General features: G+C 34.6%; 1 protein-coding gene across 3 annotated transcripts in view; it reads right to left on the bottom strand.

Annotated features, from left to right (window-relative positions):
* Positions 1–20,982, bottom strand: part of CSMD3 (CUB and Sushi multiple domains 3) — a gene marked incomplete at both ends in the record, with an annotated part of 1,156,743 nt that overhangs the window by 617,794 nt on the left and 517,967 nt on the right. For all 3 annotated transcript variants that reach the window (XM_080694904.1, XM_080694905.1, XM_080694906.1), the window contains one exon: positions 16,318–16,439. In XM_080694904.1, coding sequence (XP_080551030.1) covers positions 16,318–16,439 — 122 coding nt within the window. The remainder of the gene's footprint in view (positions 1–16,317; positions 16,440–20,982) is intronic.

The following is a 20,982-nucleotide window of genomic DNA, read 5'->3' as shown; positions in this document are numbered from 1 at the left end:
AGTGTAGACTGTAAGTAGAATACCTCTCTATTTAATACCTAGGACCAAAGACATAAACAAAAGACATTGTAAATGAGAATGTTTGGTTAAATGAGAAGAATGTATGGTTAAATGAGAAGTTTGGGAAACAGGAAGGAATGTCCTGCCTGAATAAAATATGATGTCTCAATTTTACCTCAAATTTTACATCAAAAAAATCTCTTGCATTAGCAGACATATATAAGTGTTACTATTTCCTTTTTTTATATTAACAAAAACTAATTTAAACTCAGAACTTTCATCTATGAAATGTCTTAAGAGTATGCTTACTAAAGTGATGAGCAGGAAATGTTGAGGAGCTACTCTGAGCCTCATTGCTGTTGATTAATATTCCCTATCTCTAAGTAGACATATAATCCTTAAGTGCTAGAGACAGAGAGTAGAAGAGAGGAATAGTATGAAATTTTATAACTGCAAAACAATAAAGAATAAAAAAAAAAGGGTGGGGGTAAAATGCCCTGAGTTTAATTCCCAATACTATATTTTAAAAAAGTCCTTAGCATATTTCTTAACACATACACTCATTTCAGATACAATTTAAGATTATTATTATTGTTAATAGTAATAATGTGCTTATTGGTTTTTCTAATATATGTCCTCTGACTACATGATACTTAAATAGTAATAGTTCTTGTTCACATATTAATTTTAGGTAACATTTATGTCACTGAGATGACCATATCTTCTTCAAACAGTCATTTATATAATCTTTTTGGTAGTAAGATTATTAGCTATTTCTAAGAATCTGATAATGGATATTATATTTTCCATTTTTTTACAATGAGCATGAACATATCTTTAAGCTGTGGTTAAAAAAAATAAGACAGAGTAGAATCGTGGAAGATGGTGGTGGCCATGGTCAGAGTGGCAATTGCAGCTGCCTAACAGGAAAATAATTTCTTGGGGAAGCCCTGGACACCAGATTTTGGTTTAATATTGGATTGGGACAACTTAAGGAGACACTTCCAGCCATGACTTCCTATCTCGAATATAGAAGAGAGAGTGGATAACCGTGGAATTAGAAGCAAGATGACAAGGAGGCGCATGCCACGCAAGAAAAGCAATTTTTGGAAGAACATCCCAGAAGGGATTAGAGAAAAGACCACTTCAGCCGCGCATGCTGGGGACTGTTAACAACACACCTTGTAAGAAAAATGAGCCGGACGTGGTGGAGGGAGTCAAGCAATGCCAGGCAAGGAGCCAAGCCGTGCATCCCGGGACCACAGTGTACCCAGCTGCCATGCTCCTTTGTGCTGCTTGGGGACCATGGTGCATCCAGAAGAGCAGACCCTGCTCTATGTGGTGAGGCTGTGGGCCTCTGCTCTTGGAAGGGAGATAAAATTCATTGCTGCTGAGTGTTCGATCTCATAAACTCTTCAAAACACACATACTGTCTTCTCTTATTATAAAAAAAAAAAAAATTGGAGAGAGCCAAGATGGAGGCGGCGGCAGCCAGGACTCAGGAGATACAGACAAACTCTATCCAATTCACTTGGAACTTTTGGAAAAAAAAAAAAAAAAACATGAAGGGGGACTGCCCCTGCTGCACATGCTTAAGAATTCTGGACATCATATTATGTAAGGAAGGAGCTTAGCAGAGAACCAGAAGGAAGGCGGAGCCATCTGAGTCACGGGTGGGGCCAGCGGAGCAGCAGACTACACAAGTGGAGCAGCGGTGGGGCAGCACAGAGGCGCGGGCACTAGTGCCAGCAGCAGAGGTGGAGGCTATTATTTTGCAGAGGCAGAGACCTGATTCAACCCACCTAGATCTTCTGAAGAAATTGCCCCAAAGGTAGAAATTGGAGGGGCAGACAGATCCAGTCCAGTCCACCTTGAGTTTTTGAGGAAATCTCCCCAAAAGTAGACTGACTGCACCTGCCATACATGCTTGAGAAGGCTGGACAACATGCTAAGTGGCAAAAGGGTTTGGGGGGTATCAGAGCAAGCCCCGCATAGCCGGGATGGGCCTGCACATTGCGTGTTCTGGGAGTCATCAGCCCTCATGGCAACCGTGCTACTCTGTGCAGAGTGAGAAGCCAGAGTGCACGGGGAACAGGAGAGCCTGCTTTCTGAAGAGAAGCTATGGTCCTCTGCCTTTGGAGAGAAGACAAAATTTATTGCCACTAGGTATTTGGGGCCCTAGCTTTTGCAAAAGACATGTACTGCTTTCTCATATTAAAAAAAAAAAAAAAGGAACAAAGCTGGGCGTGGTGGTACACACTTGTAATCCCTGCACTTGGGAGGTGGAGACAGGAGGATCGCACTGGTTCGAGTCCAGCCTTGCTGGTTTAAGAGACCCTGTTTCCAAATTAAGAGGAAAAAAAAAAAGAAAAAAAATATATATACACACACAGACATATATAAAAAGAGAGATAGGTCTCCAGGATGGTAGCCCAGAGATAGAGGGGTTTCAAGGAACCTCAGAACCACCAAAATAAATAAATAAATAAATAAATAAATAAATAAAATAATAATAGAAAGAAAAAAGGGAACATCTGTAGACCACCTGCTCATAGTGACAGAGACCAGAGCCCGATGCACAGCAAGGCTGTTGCTGGAGACTCTGAGGCCAGGATAGGAGCCTGCCGGGTGACCAGGCTGGTGCCAGGGCCAGGGAGGCTGGGATTGGAGCCTGCAATGAGACAAGGCCAGTGCTGTGGCCTTCGTCCAAGGCTGGGATCAGAGCCTGCCAAGGGGTGAGGCCGATGCCAGGGCCAGCAAGGCCAGGATCAGAGCCTGCCATGAGGCAAAGCTGATGCTTGGGCTTCCGAGGCCAGGATTGGAGCCTGCCATGAGGCAAGGTCAGTGTTGGGGCCTCCGAGGCTGTAATTGGAGCCTTCCAAGGGGTTAGGCCTGTGCTAGGGCCAGGGAGACCAGGATCAGAGCCTGTCATGAGGCAAGCCTGGTTCTGGGGCCTCCAAGGCCAGGATTGAAGCCTGCTAAGGGTTGAGGCCAGTGCTGGGGCCAGCAAGGCCACGATTGGGGCCTGCCATGAGGCAAGGCCAGTGCTGGAGCCAGTGAGGCCGGGATCAGAGTCTGCCAGGTGGCCAGGCCAGTGCCAGGGCCTTCAGGAGTAGGATCAGAACTTGCAATGCAGCATACCCAGAAAAATATCACAGAAAATTAAAAAATCAGATGCTTTTCCTTAATATGTAAAAACTAGGAAGAAATGGGTAATAGGAGATCTAGTTGAAGAAAGGGCCCTATGGAGGAGCAATTAAGGTGACCAATCAGAGGGGAATGGGATGGGGGAAGGTGGAATCTCTTTAAAACGCATGATGCATGTAAACAAATATATCAAAATTAATTACCAAATCAAGCATGGGATCTAGGGACAGGGAGGGAATGGGATGGGGATAGGATAAAGGCTAATTGGATGATATGTGCTTGTATATCCTCATAAGTCTTGTATTCCATTGTGATGTTTGACTACAATGCACCAATAAAATATAATATATATATATCTATATATATATGTAAAAGAACTATTAGTACAGTTTTCTAACATAAAAAAGACATTACTAGATATGCTTTGCACAAGATTCAATTAAATTTTTTTACACTAGAGTTTACATTTGCCCTCTGTTCTCTATTATTATTTCCTCCAATCACTGTACTGGCCCAGAGTGCAGTAGACACCATGCTTTAATCTGATGGCAAGGGCTGCATTGTGGAGGTATAAGGGCCATGAGTTGTCCCTGAGGGATTCCTGGAGTAGAGTCATTATCATTCTTGGACCTCATATTTCTTGTTTAAGTCTGTTAATGATTTTTTGTTGTTATTTTGAGGCACTGGGGATTTAATTCAGGGACATTCTATGGCTGATCTATACCCCCAGATCTATTTTATTGTTTTAGATTCAAACACTCTCATTAAGTTGCAGATGGCCTCAATAAGTAGCTGAGCCTGGCTGTGAACTTATGATCCTCTTCTCTCAGCCTCCCAAGTACAGGGATTACAAGCCTTCACCACCACACTCAGCTCTTGTAATGTTTTTTTGACACTGATAGCCAAAGCTAAACTTAACTGTCTAATTTATACAGTCTGGTAGTTATATTAAATATTTCTTTGTCTTGTCTTTCTTGTTCCTCCTCTATGACAACCTCTACTACATCTGGTAATAAAAGTATATTATTATATTTTATAATTTATATGAGTGCCTTACCACCTATGCCAAATAATCACAGTTCTATTTTCTGAATCATAAGATGGAAATGTAAGATAATTTAGAAATAAAATAGAAGCCGGGTTTGGTGGCGCAAGCTTGTAATCCCCCCACTTGGGAGGCGAAAACAGGAGGATGGTGCAGGTTCGAAGCCAGCCGCACTGGCTTAAAAGACCCTCTTTCTAAATACAAAGTATAAAATAGGACTGGGAGTGTAGCCTGGAGGTAGAAGGGCTTCCAGGAACCCCAGTACCACTAAATAAATAAATAAATAAATAAATAAATAAATAAAATATTCATAGGATCATATAAAACATGCTTCTGGCTAGTGTTATACAAAATCATTTTTAAAGCCATAATCAATTCTTATTCTTTTTGCAGACCTGTTTTATTTCTTTGGATATATAAGATTTTCATTAAACTCGTGAGAGTTATAATCTGACCTAAAGTTGACCTTATGAGCCTGTCTTTATTCCCTCTGAATAATGATCAGATAATTTAATCTTTCACTACTAGCCTCTCAATGGATTGAATTTTGCTAGTTTTGAGGTTTGCTGACATCCTGGAAACACTGACATTATGTTTATCACAATAGCTCAGAATGAATAAAGTGAGTTGTGTATGTTTTAAAGTAAGAAAAAGAACTGGTCAAAACCACATAAGGAATTCTTTTTTAGTTTATTTATATTATAAAAAAGAATTATTTGCTTAAATTTTTTTACTTACATGTTTACACTAGAAGACTCACTTTAAAAAAGACCAATGGAAACACAAGAAATCAAAGACAGGCAATACTACCATGTGTTTTAAAGAGCTAGATTTCTCAAATCCAAATACAGGTAAGGCTAGAAGAAATAAGAATATTATTCCTTTGCAACATTTGATGAAATATGTCAGAGAATTACTCTCAGAGTGAGTACAATAAAGTTTGAAACATTGCAATAGGTTCCTTACACACAGGATCAGTAAATATAATAAAAAAATGACTATATTATAATCTCCCTGATATAGGGTTCTTGTGAGACAAGTAACAGAAAATCAGTTTTGGTAGACTTAAATAAATATATTTATCTTAATATACAGCTTGCCGGGCATGGTTGCACGCACTTGGGAGGCTGAGACAGGAGGATCGCACAGGTTCGTAGCTAGCCTTAGCTACTTAGTGAGGCTCTCAGCAACTTAGTGAAACCCTGTTTCCAAATAAAATATAAAATAGGTCTGTGAGTATAGCCCAGAGGTAGAAAGCCTCTGTGTTCCACACCCAGTACCACCAAAAAAAAAAAAAAAAAGAAAAGAAAAAGAAAAAGAAATAGATACAGCTTAATGGAAAGAAGGAAAAGCTAAAACACCCAGTTGAAGGAAGGATAGAATAGAAGCCTAGGGAGTAGGTAGGGGATATCAGAGAAGACCCAGTGATCACTACAAGTCAGTATCTAGTTTCAAATCCTCATCCCAAAAGTTACATTTAGCTTAAAGAAAATTATTTTATCTTCTTGAATCCGGTTTCTTATATGGAAACTAAAGACAGTAACTCTACCTATATCTTGAGTTGTTGCAAGCTCAAGTTAAATATTAGGCTCAAAAGGCTTTAAGCTATGCCTTTGAATGTAATGCATGTCCAATGAACTGAAAGAACTAAAAGCACACTTGTTATTTAATATTCTAAAGGACTCTTTCTGATTAATCAACCCAACTATGTTTTAGGGTATACCTATCTTTCAAGGTTCATAAACAAATGGACTCACTCAGCTTGGATAATCTGACATCAGGAGTATGTGGATAAATGCTTAATAAATGGGAGTTCTTTTAAAATACTTATTTAAAAAGTTATGCTGGTGAGGATGTGGGGAGGTAGGAACTCTTATATACTGTTGGTATGATTGAATATTAGTGCACTCAGTCTAGAGAGCTGTGTGGAGATTCCTCAGAAAACTGGGAATGAATCTACCCTATGATCCAGCTACACCACTCTTAAGCATCTTTCCAAAGGGACAGAAATCAGAAAGTTGTGGTAATATATGCATACCCATTTTTATAACAGCAGAATTCTCAATAGCAAAATTATAGAACTACCCTAGGTGTACACCAAAAGATGAATGGATTACAAAACTATGGAATATACACACAATGGAATTCTTCTCATCAATAAAGAAGAACAAAATGGTCATTTGCAGATAAATGGATGGGCCTGGAGAACATTATATTTAGTGAGATTAATCACAGAAAAATAAAAGATCATGTTTTATCACATATGCAGAAGCTAAGAAATAATCGAAGGGACTTCACATAATGGAGGAGAGACCCCAATGGAAGGAGGGAGGTGGACCAGGGGAGGAAGGTAGTGGGAAAAGGAAGAATGAACAAAGGAAATAATACTTCAGTTTATATTAAGTACATATGAGAACACTAATGCTAATCCCAATAACATGAGTGGGGAAGGGGAGGGGCTGGGGGAGACAAGGAGAAACTCACAAAGTGCTGTGTCATGTTTGTTACTATAACTCTAAACTACACTAAAATGTGAGACTACAACATACTAATAAAAGTATATATAGCCGGGCGTGGTGGCACACGCTTGTAATCCCCGCGCTTGGGAGGCTGAGAAAGGAGGATCGCAGCGGTTCGAAGCCAGCCTCAGCTACATAGTGAGGCTCTCAGCAACTCAGTGAGACCCTGTTTCCAAATAAAATATTAAAAAAAAAAAAAGGTCTGGAGTATAGCCCTGTCGGGATCCAGCCCAACAGCGGCGTGAGGACTCGAACACACACCCACGAGCCAGGAGTCAAGTCAAGCAAGATCTCTTTTATTTCTCTCCAAGCAATCATATATATAGCACCAAACCACGAGGGGAATTCCCATGAGGAATAGCCTAGCCTATCGGAATAAAGATCACTAGCACATAGTTCACAGCCAATCCCAGGCCAGTACTGAGCCATTCATGTGTGCAGAAAGCTCCTTTAAAGGTAAAAAGGGAAAAACTGCTCAATCTACCCATCCATAATGAATGGGGAAACCATGCCTTCATAGCTTCCTCCAGGCACCATCTTAGCCCCTTTTCTGCTGAATCACTTTACTTAAAGTTTTGCCTTAGGCTGCAGGCCGCTCAGGCAAGGCTGCATCTCCTTAGGCACTGTATGGACACACCCCATCATAGCCCGGAGGTAGAAAGCCTCTGGGTTCCACCCCCAGTACCACCAAAAAAAAAGAAAAAGAAAAGTATATAAAAATCCATTAATATTAAGTATGTGTAACAGACAACTTACAAATAATGGCAAATATGTAAAATTCATAATTATAAATTGTATAGCAAATTGATTCTTATAGAATACTTTCATTGATGTTTGCCAGATTTTTATCTCTGTAGTTAACTTGTAGTTAAAATAAAATGAATGAATGTAATTCTTCCATGAATGTTGTGTTATATTTTATTTATGCTAGTGAGTAAAACACAATTGTAAAAATGAAAGCATATGTCAGAACAACATTTGTTTGTCAATTATATGAATGACTTCATTACTGGATCAGATAATAGTTTTTGAGTACTCAGACTATTTCTTCATGTTTTGTGCTATTTAAAATTAAATTGCTACAGCTACAATATATTTTGAAATTTAATCTTCACTTAACAACTTTGTTACTTTTTACATCTGTATATGAACAAAAGGTCTTATTTCTAGTGTTTTCTAATTTCTGAAATTGAAATTCTCCTACATAGTTTTTTAAAATTCTCCCACATAGTTTATTTAGAGAGACTGAATACATATTTGGGAAAGATATTTAAAGTATTTCAGTATCTTGTCACTCCATCAAATGGATAAAATAAATATAGATATCAAGAGCATGACTAATAGTAAAATTCAGTAAAATATTATAAAGTGATGAGTTTTGAATCATTGACACATTTGCTTTTAATATAATTTATTAAAGTTTACATTTAGTTAAATTATGATATTAAATGTGCCTAAAAGCCAGATTGTTATATTCCTGATAACAATTAGTTTTCAAGAACTGGTAAATGTTAGTTCTAGTATATCACAGTATGGTATCTCTTTGGCTGATGTAGAGGAGATATGTCCGGGTTCTCTATATAAACTTGTCTCTAAGACAACTCAGAAGAGGGAAGAGAGGTTCTAGATTTCCAGAAAGGAGATAATGGATTGGTAATAGGATTCCAGTCCTTACAAAAGGGAATAATAATCATAAGAGAAAATCTCAGCTTATAAAACTAAAGAGAATAGACACATGGACAGGAAACAAGACAAGTTTCCAATTTTCAGGATCAAACTTAAAAGTAGACCCTTAACATCAAATCACTTAGGACTTGAGGTTGGTGTTATATGTCAGTGATAGAAGACTTGCTTTACATGATGGAGAACAATTTTGATCTGTAAAACTAAAACATAAAACAAAAAAGACTATACACATACAGATACACACACACACACACACACACACACACACACACACACTCAAGCAAAACCAAAAACAAATAACAAAACAGGCATATCTTTATCTTCAGTGTCTTTATCTGGTTCATGTCCTAGAATTCAAATTAGAATTTTAGAGTTTTTCTGCAAAAGTCAAGATATATGCTTAATTAAAATAATTTTGATTCAATGATAGAACTCCTGACCAGAATTAGGTGATCCTTTTCTCATTTGACTGCTATTTTTAAGTGATAATATACGTGTGTATTAATGATCAGTACATATTTTTTATGTATTTATGTTTTTAATTATTTTTGGCAGTAGAGAGTGAATCTAGAGACTCTAAGCTATACCTCCTGCCTTTTTCATTTTATTTTGAAACAGTGTCTCACTAAATTGCTGCAACTGGCCTCAAACTGTGATCCTTCTGTCTTGGTCTCTCAAGTAATAAGATTGTAGGCATGGGCCACCATGCCTAGCACTGTATTATATTTTAGTCAGTGTTTTATAACCTCAAATATGAGGAGTACTTTTTTTTTACATGCATGAAGACACTAAATTAGATTGTCAAGTGAGAGAATGGTCCATTTACTATCAATTGATTAAAAAACTGAAATGCAAATGCTGTTATGAACACATTAACATTATAACTACATATAATTTTTTAATATGCCTAATGTTGGAATGTTGGGCCTATGCCCTCTTTAGTAATTTCAAAGTCTCTGGTCTAATTTTCATCTTGAGTTGACTATTGTTCAGGGTGGGAGGTAGGGATTTAATTCCATATTTTCTACAAATGGGTAACCAGTTTTCCTAACACCATTTCTCCAACTTATGCTTTTGGCATTTTGTAAAATAATAACCCAATCAAGAAATGGACACTTCAAAAACATAGACAATTCACAAAAGAAGAGATACAAGTGGTCAGTAAGTACATGAAAAAAATTTATACCATCATTAGCAATCAGGGAAATGCAAATTAAAACTACACTTAAAATCTATCTAACCCCAATTATAATATCAATTATCTAAGTCGAACAATAATAAATGCTGGTGAGGATGTGAAGAAACAAACTCTTCTACACTGTTGGTGAAAATGCAAATTAGTACAGCCACTATGGAGATCAGTGTAGTGATTTCTCAAAAATCCAGGACTAGATCTACTATATGATCCACTTATACCAGTCCTAGGTATCTTTCCACAGTGACTGAAATCAGAAAATCATAGTAATACATGCATATTCATGTTTTTACCAGCACAATTCACAATAGCCAAATTGTGAAACCAACCTAGTTGTCCATCAACAGATGACTGTATTACAAAATTATGGGATATACACACAGTTGACTTCTACTCAGCAATAAAATAAACATGTCATTTGCATAAAAATAGATAGGCCTGAAGGAAATTATGTTAAGTAAAATTAGTCAGTAAGAAAAAGTATAAGGTCATATGTTTTTTCTTATATGCAGAAACTAGGGAGTAAGTGGGATACAAAAGGAACTTTAGATAATAAAGAAGAAACTCCAGTGGAGCCAGAGAGTAGTTTTAGGGCATAGAAGGAGTGAGAAAATTAATGAAGGAAACACTTCCACTGAAATTATGTGCATATGTGAGAACACCAATGATATCTTGTATGAGAACGGGGAAGTAGAGAGGCAGCTGGAGAAAAACTCACCAAATGCTATATGCATGTATGTCATTATCACTATTAAATACAATTTGATGTGAGACTATAAAGTGCATATAAAAATATAAAAATAAGCTGGGTGTGGTGGTGAATGCTTATTATCCCAGCATTTGGAAGGCTGAGAATTGAGGATCATGGTTCGTAGACAGCCTCAAGCTACTTAGTGAGGCACTCCTCAACTTAGTGAGACCCTGTTTCAAAATAAAGAATAAACAATAGGGCAGGGGGTGTAGTTTAAAAGTTGAATGCTCCTGGGTTTCATTCACAGACCCGCAAAAAAAAAAAAAAATATATATATATATATATTTATATATATTATATATAATATATATAATTATATATATATATTATAGAATATATAAATCAATATCAATATTCTAATTGTAAAAACCTGAAAAGGATATAATTTCTATGGTGTTCTACCTTTACAAATACCATAACTAGAGTTTTCTCAACATTTTGTGTTATTCAATTACTATGCTAAAAATATCCCTCAGGTATCCCTAATACACCCTAGTTTGAGCATAGTAGAGAAAACATAAGTCCCTTCTTTTTCTGTGCTTGGCTGATCTCACTTAACATAATGTTTGTCAGGTGTTTCCATTTTCTTGCAAATGACATGATTTTGTCTTTATAGCTGAGTAGAATTTCAATGTGTGACTTTCCCATGATTTTGCAATACATTCATCTGTTGATGGAGACCTAGGTTGGTTCCATATTGTGGCTATTATGAATTGTGCTGCTATGAAAATGGATATGCATATGTTACTGTAGTTCTCTGATTTCAAACCCTTTGGAAAGATACCCAGGAGTGGTAAAGCCAGATCATATGGTGGATCCATTCCCAGTTTTCTAAGGAATCTCCACATCTATCTCCATAGTATTAGAGATCCCAGAGGGACTCCAGTAAATGGAGGAGAAACCTCACCAAAGCTAGAATGAAAGGATAGGAGAGGAAGAAGGCTGAGGTTGATTAATGAAGGAGCTACATCTGAATCTGTGTAAAAATATAAATATAGCATGGTTAACCTGGACACTCATTGTTGGGAAAGGGGGAAGGAGAAGTAGGGGGGAGAGTACCAAGCATAGTCTGAATGTATGCCATTTTCAATATGTTCCACATAAAGATAAAAAATAAATAATAAACAGTGGAAACAAAAAATCTATTTTCAAAATAAAAAAATCACAGATCAAAATCACTGTACAATTAATCAAATCAGAATTATTTTTATCTAAAAAGGTTAGATTTTTCAAATCAGATCAGTCTCTAATATCCTTCTAAGTATGAATTAGGATAAACATACAGATATATATATATATACATAGGTGATGGATTGATTGCTATATACACAAATACACAGATGGATGCTTATGTAAGTTTGCTATTTAGGAAAAATAAGGTACTGTTCCCTTCAAATATTTCTCAGTGAAGATTTTTTGTTTTTCTTTGTTCTCAAGAACTTTCCCCATGACCTATGAATCTGAAACTTTTACTCTGATTTTCCAGAGTTTTATTTTCACTCAGGCTATGTAACATATCAATATTACAGCTAGGAAAAAATATGTATTTCTTTTGAAGATGAAAAAATAATTGCAAAAAGAAAAGTGAGAGAGAGGGACAGATACAGGAGGGTTTTCAAATCTTTGTTTCACACATGAAGCTGGTGTTGAATGTGTTTCTTCATGCAAGAAAAACAATTAATTCAGTGACCAGATTAAAGTACCAGTTCAAATATTTTAACTTGCTACCATGAAGAAATTCTCAATTATATTTATAATTCAAGTGTTGTAATTAAAGAAAGTATCCCTTACTGAAACTGTGGGATAACAATGAAGAAATGTGAAAATATACATTATTTCATGATTGAAATACTCAGACATTATATTTTATTTTTAGTGAAATTGTAATACTTGTAAACTGACAAGTAAGAATAACTGGACTTCAGTGTTTGATATTTTAGAATAAGAGAGTCGTGTATATATTGATAAACCACACATTAAAATTTAAAATTATTATTTTCACATTAATATATAAAAGAAATTTAACCAGAGAGAAGCAGGCTTCTTGACAAAAACAAAGGACAACATTTGGAAATAATATTAGCATCACTAAAAGTAATCCTACATGGTATCAGAAATTGCACATTTCTTATCTAATCAGTACAACAACTGATAATAGTACTCTGAACAACTCTATGATGTGGTATGATCTTTAAATGAAAAAATGTGGTTTATAGGACTCAATAATCATGCTTAGGATCAAGCAGTTATTAATACTGACAGCCCAGATTTGAACTACTTCATTTTTATACCTCAGTTTTTTTTATTTGTTTCTTTTTTCAGTACTGGAAATCGAATTCAGGGGCATTCCCAAACTACACCCCCAGCTCTATCTTTTTTATTCTTTATTTTAAAAAAGGGTCTCACTATGTTGTGAAGGTCCTCACTAAATAGCTGAGGCTGTCCACAAACCATGATCCTCCTGTCTCAGCCTCTCAATTACTGAGATTACAAGTATGCATTGCCACTCCTGGCTCAGGCTTTATTCAACTTGATATTTATCAAACCAGAATTGCTTTTAAAGTGCTCAAAAGTAAAGTAAAATATGAATAATAAATATAGAAGAATTTAGAGATATTGAGAGATTAAACACATTAGTTAAATGAAATTTATTCCAAGATTTGTGTTTTTGGATTATGCTAACAATTGTGTTCTGAAAAGGGTTCAAGCTGTGTGCTATAATCTACTAGTTCATTGTAAAATCAATTTTGTGGGATACAGCAACTACTTTAAAAAATCAGTAAATTGCAACAGATTAGATTAGATAATACAGAAGCACATCCATATAGAAAGAGATAATGTTCTATATGTGTGGAACTCTTGCATGTTTATGTGTGTAGAAGTGTCTGTCTGTGTGTGTTTGAACTGGGCCACTGCATAAAATATCATTCTTACTGTGGGCAATTGTTAAAAATTATTTAAACACAATCTCTATAGAACAGCTTAGATAGACCAACAGATCAGAAAACAATATTTATAGTCAGCGTTTTAATATCAAGTAAGTGAAGACAATTATGTCTTCCTTAAAAATAAATTGGATGTTTTGAGAAAAAAATGAAGAAAATTTTCAGATTAAGTAATTTAAACAAATAGAAATGTGACAATCTCTGCAAAACTTCAGGTATCTCAGTAATAAGTGTAATTTAAACTCACCAAAGCAGATATAGATTAGATGGTAGCACATCTTGATAAGAATTATCCACACAAAAGATTTTCGTCTCAATGCAAGAGTATTTTTGTATATATATATATATATATATATATATATATATATATCCTAAAATATGGAGCTCTGACCTTTACTAGCTATATTATTTTAGAAAAGTTTATGGCTTCTCTTAAATGCAGGTAATGAAATTAACTCACTTATGAGGATTTGTGAGAGCTAAATAATATGAAAACTATACAGAGATTAGCATTCAATATGTTTGTAAATATCCAATTAATATTAGTTTATTTCTAAACACTTATTAATATCTTATTCTTAAATAATAATTTACATAGAGAAGGTACTCATTACATATCTGTTTCATTGAATTGATCTGATGAGGAAAGTTGTGTGGAACAGAATGATTTTCTTATTACAATTGAAGAGTTTGATTTAGAGATTTTCTCAACTTTAAAGAAGAGTAAGTTTCTTTTTTGATTGGAGCACTATACTCATACATCTTAATGGATTACAAAATGGTAGAGGCACACATGCACACATCATTCCTTTAGCCCTTCCCTAGTTTCTGACCCAATTTCTCCCCCTCCCTCTTCTCATGATTGGCTTAGTGATTGACTTTAATATGTTTGTGAATGTACAGCATGTACATTAGGGAATTTCCCTCTTCCCCTCTCCCAATCCCCTCAGTTAGTTTGCCTTATTTACTCATCTATGGTTTCTCCTTCCTCATCAAGAGTTCCTACTATGACCCTTTTTCTCCCTAGCTTCCACATATTAGGGAGAGCACCCAATATCTTACTTTTTATGACTGACTAACCTCACTTAGCATAATGTTCTCCAGTTCAATACATTTTCCCACAAATTATGTAATTTTGTTCTATTTTACAGCTGAGTAAACAGCAACAAATGCTGGCAAGAATGTGGAGAAGTGGGAACTCTATTACATTATTGATGAGATTGTAAGTTAGTGCAACCACTTTGGAAAACATCATGGAGGATCCTTGGAAGAATGGGAATGAATCTACCAGATTATCTAGCAATACCACTTCTGGGTATCTATTCAAAAGAGTGAAAACCAAACTACCAAATTAATGCATGTGCATTTATGTTCATAGTCACACAATTCACAATTGCTAAAGATGTCCACCAACAGATGAATGGATTAAAAAACTGTGGAATATGTACACAAAAGAAGAGTAGGTTTCTGATCCTGTTTTTCTAATTGAGTTTTCAACCAGGACTCTCCAAGAAGATAAATATAATTGACCACTGAATTAATTTTTAAATCAGCTCTGTTGCTCTTAGGATTATATTTTAGGACCTTGATGGATATTTAGACATGTCTTCAAGGTGTTATATACTTTCTCATTACAGTAAAATTGGAAAAAAAAAAGGTAACATATTTAAAATTCTATGATGCGCTCTATATGCATTACCCTCTCACAATACTATGAAACACATGCTTTTATTACTCATATTTCTGAAATAATGAAGCCAACTTTAGCAGGAAATTAGCTTGAAATTGTCAGCATATTACAAATCAGTATATGAATCACAATCCTTTATAGGTTTCCATGAACTTTTCTCTAATCTAACCCATGAATGATGTCACAGAATGTGAGGAACTAAGCAGAATGTAGAGTCTTTATTCAGGTCCTTTCTATTGGTATAAAATTATAGTTTACAGGAAAAAGCAAACGGTAAAAGCAGAAGGAAGAGACTATTATATATATTTTATACTCTTTCAGTGTTATAATTTTGTTTATAGTAGCACATACATGTCTTATTGTATTCCTCATCTTAGATAGAAAGGCAATTTAACCTTTGGAAAGATTCATATGAATTCTCTATTAGGGAAGGACACATTAAACCAACTATTTCTAGTAAAAAGTTTAGGGATGTATAGAAATAGAGAAACATGGAATGAAAGTCAGCTATGTATAAAAACATAATATACCTGAATGATATGTGAAAGAAAAAAATATTTGATTTGGAAAATCCATTATTTGTGGATTATTTTTTTTTATTTTTTTATTTTATTTATTTATTTATTTATTTATTTTTGCGGGTCTGGGGATGGAACCCAGGGGCATTTGACCTCCGAGCTACACACCCAGCCCTATTTTTTATTCTTTATTTTGAAACCAGGTCTCACTGAGTTGCGGGGGGCCTCACTAAGTAGCTGAGGCTGTCCGCGGACCGCCATCCTCTGGTCTCAGCCTCCCAAATGCTGGGATTACAAGCGTGAGCCACCACGCCCGGCTCATTTTTTTTATTTTTTGCAGTACTGAGGATGGAACCCAGTGACATTCCACCTTTGAGCTTCACCCCAGCCCTATTTTTATTCTTTATTTGGAAACAGGGTCTCACTAACTTGTCAAGGGCCTCACTACATGTCGGAGGCTTGCCAAGAACCATTATCCTCCTGTCTCAGCCTCATAAGTACTGGAATTACAAGTGTGCACCACCATGCCCAGCTATTCCTAGATTATTTTTTAAAAAACATACTTTAAACTTTCCAAAATGTATCTCAAAAAGCTTATATTTGTAATTGTTACTTATATGCTAATAACTGGTAGTAGGGTTATATTATCTTTTATTTTTCCTCAATTTCTCATATAAGTTTGTTTTATAAAATAGATACGCAGGAAATACGACTGAAATCATACTTGAGTTACAAATTGTATGCATTGCGCTTTCCTCATGATCTCATTGTCGTTGTCTTGCATAAAAGTATGATTTTAAACCACAAATGTTCTCACTTACCTTATTTGTATTCACTGCTGTGATGACCCAGACGCACTGTGCATTGCTGTCATACTGGAATGGGAAGTTGGGAGACGTAAAGGTACCACTTGGTCCTTGAAGATTAGAGCCACATGTTTTCACTAAAAGAGAAATTGAAACATAAAAAATGGGCATACAACAGAGGCGAGATTGTAACAAAAACCATCTTCCAGCAGACTTGAGATGTGAAATTGCACAATTATAACCACACAGCATACATAAAAATAGTTTTTTTTCTATTAGAGTGTTCTAATTTCTCTCATTAAAATGATAATGTTTATTACATCCTGAGATTCACAAACTCAATATTTTCTACTTTGACTGAAAACTAGTTATGAATATAAGTGTGAGATATACCAAAATTTATATTACAGCATACTCATGTCACTTATCAGAAAGTGTTTTTTTACATCCTGGGATTTCCAAGTTATATATTTTTAATATTAACAGAAACTAGTGAATAATAATGCAAAGTATGATAAATTGTTCTATGACAGTAATTTGATTAGTTAAATTAGAGAGAGGTATATTTGCCCAGTATGATAGACAAAAAAAATCTACAAAGAGAAAGAAATAAAGCCATGGATTGATTAAGCAATCTAAAACATGTTTTTATTTCTATTTATTAAGTACCAAAGGACCCAGAGTAGCACAGTCGAGATACATAAATCAGTGTATATAAAAAGAGCTACACTTAGGGAATTTTAATAAATCCCTAAAAAATGTAAATATCATAGTATCTCAATTTTCTAACTCTTTTCTCTTATTTATAAATGAAATAATCACTATACTCTTTTTATTAAGTTTCTTTATGACTACCACAATATTCTTGGTACCATTAATTTTGATTTATATTTCTCTTCTACATTCCATTATAATCCTACTCATGTAATCCATTTTTGTCCATAAGTAATAATGAATTATATTAAAATAATATGAAGTGAACCAGATAGTTTCATAAGCATGTAAGTCTCTACATAATTTATATCAGCATATGAAGATCAGCTTAAAGAGGTCTCAAAAGGTGGCTAGACTTGGTCATGATTGCTCTGCTAGTAAATAGCATATGGAGGATCTGAGGTTAGGTCTTTTGACTGTAAGTATTGTCTTTTTATCTCTACTGCATACTGGTGTTTATAAAAACCTTAATTAAACTTTTCTTAACTATCCCTTCCATGTCCCTGACCAACATAAGCATTCCTCAAGCTCAATATATTACTTCTTTTCTGTTTTCTTCTCTTCCCAATATCCAATGATTCCGTATCACTTTTCTTGAATTTGTTAGCTACTTAAATCCTTGCCTAGATTCCAGTTTCTCTCTCTGTTGAATCAACCTCAGCACTACTGTATATATAATATATATATAATACATATTTGATTACTTAATTGCATGAAAATCTTGGTATCTATTTCCTATAAGATAAATTAGAAACTGCCTAATATAGAATATAAATTGTTCCCATTAGGATCTAGATTTCTTTCCCAGGACAATGCCCTGCCATTTTACATAGTTATATACTTTACTTTAGCCAGAATAACATCCTTGTACTTTCTTGAATGTATCATACCATTTGCAATTTCCTACATCTTCCATTCTCTTCCACAAATCTAAAATACTCCCTACAGTGACCTACAGAAATCAGCCAAGCTGATGTATCCTTTTCTTCTTTAAGAAGGATGTCTAATTTCTTCCTCCACTTATGGCTCTAGAACAGATTAATGCTCAAAGTATCATATTAGAATATCATATCAATAAACATGTTTAAGTGATAGTGATCTGATACATAATGCAGTTATAAAAAAGTCTAAGAACTTTTTTCTCCATATGTAAACTTAATGAAAATCACATGATTAGTTTTACAATTAGTAGATACAGCTTTCTGATAGTACTTACTGCATCACTGAATGACATTACTAATTAATAATCCTCTGGAATAATTTATTTTCTAAAATATAAACAAAATTTAAACCCTTTGAGGATAAAGCCTTATTTATCTTTTCTGTTAATTCCTAGTACAGTGATTTTCATGATGTAGGCATATTTCCTAAAGGGATAGGTAGATGTCCAAGTGCTTTGGCATAGCTTTTAAGAGAACTCTTCATGATGAAGAATCTTTGCAGCTGGGCATGGTGGCCAAATTGACTAGGGAGGCTGAGGCAGGAGGACTGCAAGTTTGAAGCCAGCCTCAGAAACTTAGTAACATAATTTTATACATTATGTGTGTATGCATGTATACATGGACGTTTGCATATTTTAAGAAATTGAGATAAAGCCAGGCGTGGTGGCATATGCTTGTAATCCCAGTACTTGAGAAACGGAGATAGGAAGACCGCAGGTTTGCGGCCAGCCTTCACTATTTAGTGAAGCCCCCTAGAACTTAGCGAGACCCTGTTTCAAAATGAAAAAGAATAAAATAGGACTGGATGTGTAGCTCAGAGGTGGAATGCTCGGTGGTTCCATCTCCAGTGCCACAAAAAAATAAAAGAAAGAAACTGAGATAAGTTTTTACATATTCCTATGAACCTTCCTCCTCCCATATATCATGAAGATTGCTCTAGATCGGTACATGTAGATTAATTTCATAAGTTTTATTGGTCTAAACAGCTGAAAAAATATTATACATTTCTGACAGCCTTCCATTAGGAGAATAACTCATGACTATTAGAATATTTTTTTAAATCTGTAGATGGGAATGAATGGTACCTTCTTCACAATACCTTAATAAAGATCTTGGTACTTTTATCTCTACATTTGTGGTATTGTTTTTGCTTGTGTTATTATTGTAGGATAAAGATTTAGGAGAGAGATTATTCAGTTGCAGTATTATGACAATTTTGAAATTTGTAAGTATGCCTAAATTGCTCTCTAAAAGTTTGTTCGATATATTCTCAAAAACTGTCTAATGAAAAGGACAGTGCTCTAAACTCTCACTAAATTAAGAGTATCAACCATGTGTATATTTGTATTCTAGTAGGTGATTCAATTATAGCTTTATTTCCAATCATTTTCCTACATGTTTTCTTTCTTTCTTTCTATCTATTTATTTATTTATTTATTTATTTATTTATTTATTTATTTATTTATTTTTATGCTGAGGATTAAACCCAGGGCACTGTTCCTTCAAGCTATATACCCTTTGCCATTAAAGCTTAGAACAAAACATGGATGGTCACAATTAGGAATAGCATTTGACATTCTATCAGAGGTTTAGGGCACTAACTTTCACATTTTAGAAAACAATGTGGAAATTGTTACACAGAAAATTCAATAAAAGCAACAAAAGTATTATTCCTTACATGTAATATAAGTTTTATCTATTTACATTAAAATGATTTAATAATTTATGTAAAATATGGTATATTATATTTGATTCCCATAAATTATACATGTATGAAGATATACATATAAAATTGAGTTTTCCTTTTTAGTAACAATAATTAGCAATTCATATAGAACAATTCACTTTATGTAAACAAGAAAAAGAATATATAATTTTGAAAAAATATATTTAGCAAGAAAAGTCTAAACACTCTGAAAAGAACTATAAAAAACTCAGGAGAACATTAAATAAAACTTGTAAAAATGGAAAGAGACTATGCTCTGGCTGAAAACATTATTATTACAAATATACTAACATTCAAGGCTGGGTGTGGTGGCGAACACTTGTAGTCCCAGCATTTGGGAGGTTAAAACCAGCGGATCACGGTTAGAGGACAACCTCAGCAACTTTTTGAAGCCCTATGCAACTCAGTGAGACCCTGTTTCAAAATAAAAAATAAATCAATAATAGGGCATGGGGTGTAGCTCAGAGTTCGAATAGCCCTGGGTTCTATCCCCACATCCACAAAAAGATTTTATATATATACTAACATTCATATTTTCACAGTTTGGAATAAATTAATAGATTAATTTTTACAGTTTTATTTATCTGTGATTATATACTCTTAGTGACTTAGACAAAGTATTTTACAACATTCTACTTTTTTATTCATATGCCAGCTATATTTTTAAAGGTAAAAATGCTACTTTACCTACCTTATTGTTTTATTTGTAGAATAAAGCAAACCAATCTATACAGATACATATCCAAATACCATGTAAAGGGTTATGCCCTTAAAGGGAAATGATACAGGTTTAGAAACATCAGCCAAAAAATAAATTCATCCCTAGCCTCTTTCAATATATTTCCACATTTTCCTTAGATGAAATACAAATAGTTACCTGTACTTTGGAAAATGCCTTAGGAATAAGGTTAAGTACAGTGAAACATATTTTTCCACAACTGGAACATTCAGGCATTTAGATTTATGTTAGGTAAAATGTTTCCATTACACAATTAAGTCAAACTGATATTCAATATTTTTAGTGAGGGAAGAAGATTATATTCATTATTTAAGGATTCTTTTTCATAGGCTATACCAATTTGGTCTGGTTAATAAGTTGTCTGATTATGCACAGTATTGTGAATACATATTTCTCTCTCTCTTCTACCATATTTCCATGAAGCATTTATACTATTAAAAGATTTCTGTGATACTGTCCCCCAACAGTCTCAGAATTTGAACATTCCATATAACTATTTCTACTTATTTATTTATAATTTCTAAAACCTAATGAGAATGCCCTCAGCAGTTGATATTTTT

The sequence above is a fragment of the Muscardinus avellanarius genome (genome assembly GCF_963383645.1).
Source record: "Muscardinus avellanarius genome assembly, chromosome: 4".
In the NCBI taxonomy this organism is placed as follows: Eukaryota; Metazoa; Chordata; class Mammalia; order Rodentia; family Gliridae; genus Muscardinus; species Muscardinus avellanarius.
This window is presented reverse-complemented; position numbering and strand designations above follow the sequence as displayed.